The following is a 1,154-nucleotide window of genomic DNA, read 5'->3' as shown; positions in this document are numbered from 1 at the left end:
CATGTACCATCAGCTACACATACACATGGTACAGTGGAGTGTACTGGTGTGAGTCTGGATCAGGAGAGTACAGTAATGCTGTCAACATCACAGTGGATGGTACGTCTATTGTACAACATTCACACAAAAACAAAATTTAATGATAATAGGATGTTCAATTCTGTAACTGAATTGCATCTCTTATAAAATACAATATCATAATATTTTGAGGGTGATGACTCCAGTTTGCAGATTTACAATGTTATTTATATATTATGTTAAACAGCTGGTGATGTGATCCTGAAGAGCCCTGTCCATCCCATGACTGAAGGAGACTCTGTGACTCTGCGCTGCAAATACTGGACAACCAGCTCAGACATCAAGGCTGATTTCTACAAAGATGGAGTACTCATCAAGAATGAGACCACAGGAGAGATGACCATCTCTGCAGTATCCAAGTCAGATGAAGGATTCTACAAATGCAAAAACCCTGAAAAGGGAGAATCACCAGAGAGCTGGATGACAGTGAGAAGTGAGAAACGATTATGATCTCAAGTTAACTTTTCATCATCTGTGTGATAGTGATTTTAGTGTTGATGTTAACATACATTTGGATTTGTACTCCCATAGAAAATATGATCTCAACTAAATGATCAAAAGATACAGGCCRGTCTATACTCCTATATTACCTCAGAGTCTGATGGTGTTGTGCTGTTCTCTCTCCAGTCGTAKCTCYTGGATCCTCTACATCAGTCCTAGTAGGAGTGGTTGTGGGTCTGGTTGTTGCTGGTGTTCTGCTGGTCATTCTCCTCGTCCTGCTGTGGAGATTTAAAAACAGCCAAGGTGAGATTTATATTATTCATCATTTAACTCTGTAGTTCATGTAATTACAATAGTTCAAAACATTAATTACCTGATATAATAGTATGCATTTCTCATTACAGGTTCCTGTTTTAACAGAATATTCTTGTGAGTACACCTGTTTCTCAACCTCGCAGTACTCTATACTGTATCATATAAACACATGAACAGCAGCAGTAACTCTATACTGTATCTTACTTAAACACATGAGCAACAGCAGCAGTACCTCTATACTGTATCATATTAAACACGAAGAACAGCAGCAGTAAAACATATACCATCATATTAATACACATGAATCTATTTCATACTAA

The 1,154-nt window shown here is 37.8% G+C and overlaps 1 protein-coding gene across 1 annotated transcript; it reads left to right on the top strand.

The window, feature by feature from the left end:
• The first annotated feature begins 16 nt into the window (after window positions 1–16).
• On the top strand, window positions 17–952 carry LOC112079348 (uncharacterized). Its single transcript, XM_070442297.1, has 4 exons — window positions 17–99; window positions 266–511; window positions 706–822; window positions 924–952. Exons 2-4 carry the CDS (start codon window positions 301–303, stop codon window positions 950–952), a joined length of 357 nt encoding a protein of 118 aa, XP_070298398.1. The 5' UTR covers window positions 17–99; window positions 266–300.
• The last annotated feature ends 202 nt before the right edge of the window (window positions 953–1,154 follow it).

This window comes from Salvelinus sp. IW2-2015, unplaced genomic scaffold (genome assembly GCF_002910315.2).
Source record: "Salvelinus sp. IW2-2015 unplaced genomic scaffold, ASM291031v2 Un_scaffold7670, whole genome shotgun sequence".
Lineage (NCBI taxonomy): Eukaryota > Metazoa > Chordata > Actinopteri > Salmoniformes > Salmonidae > Salvelinus > Salvelinus sp. IW2-2015.
The sequence above is the reverse complement of the archived record's forward strand: the minus strand, read 5'-3'. Positions and strand labels throughout refer to the sequence as shown.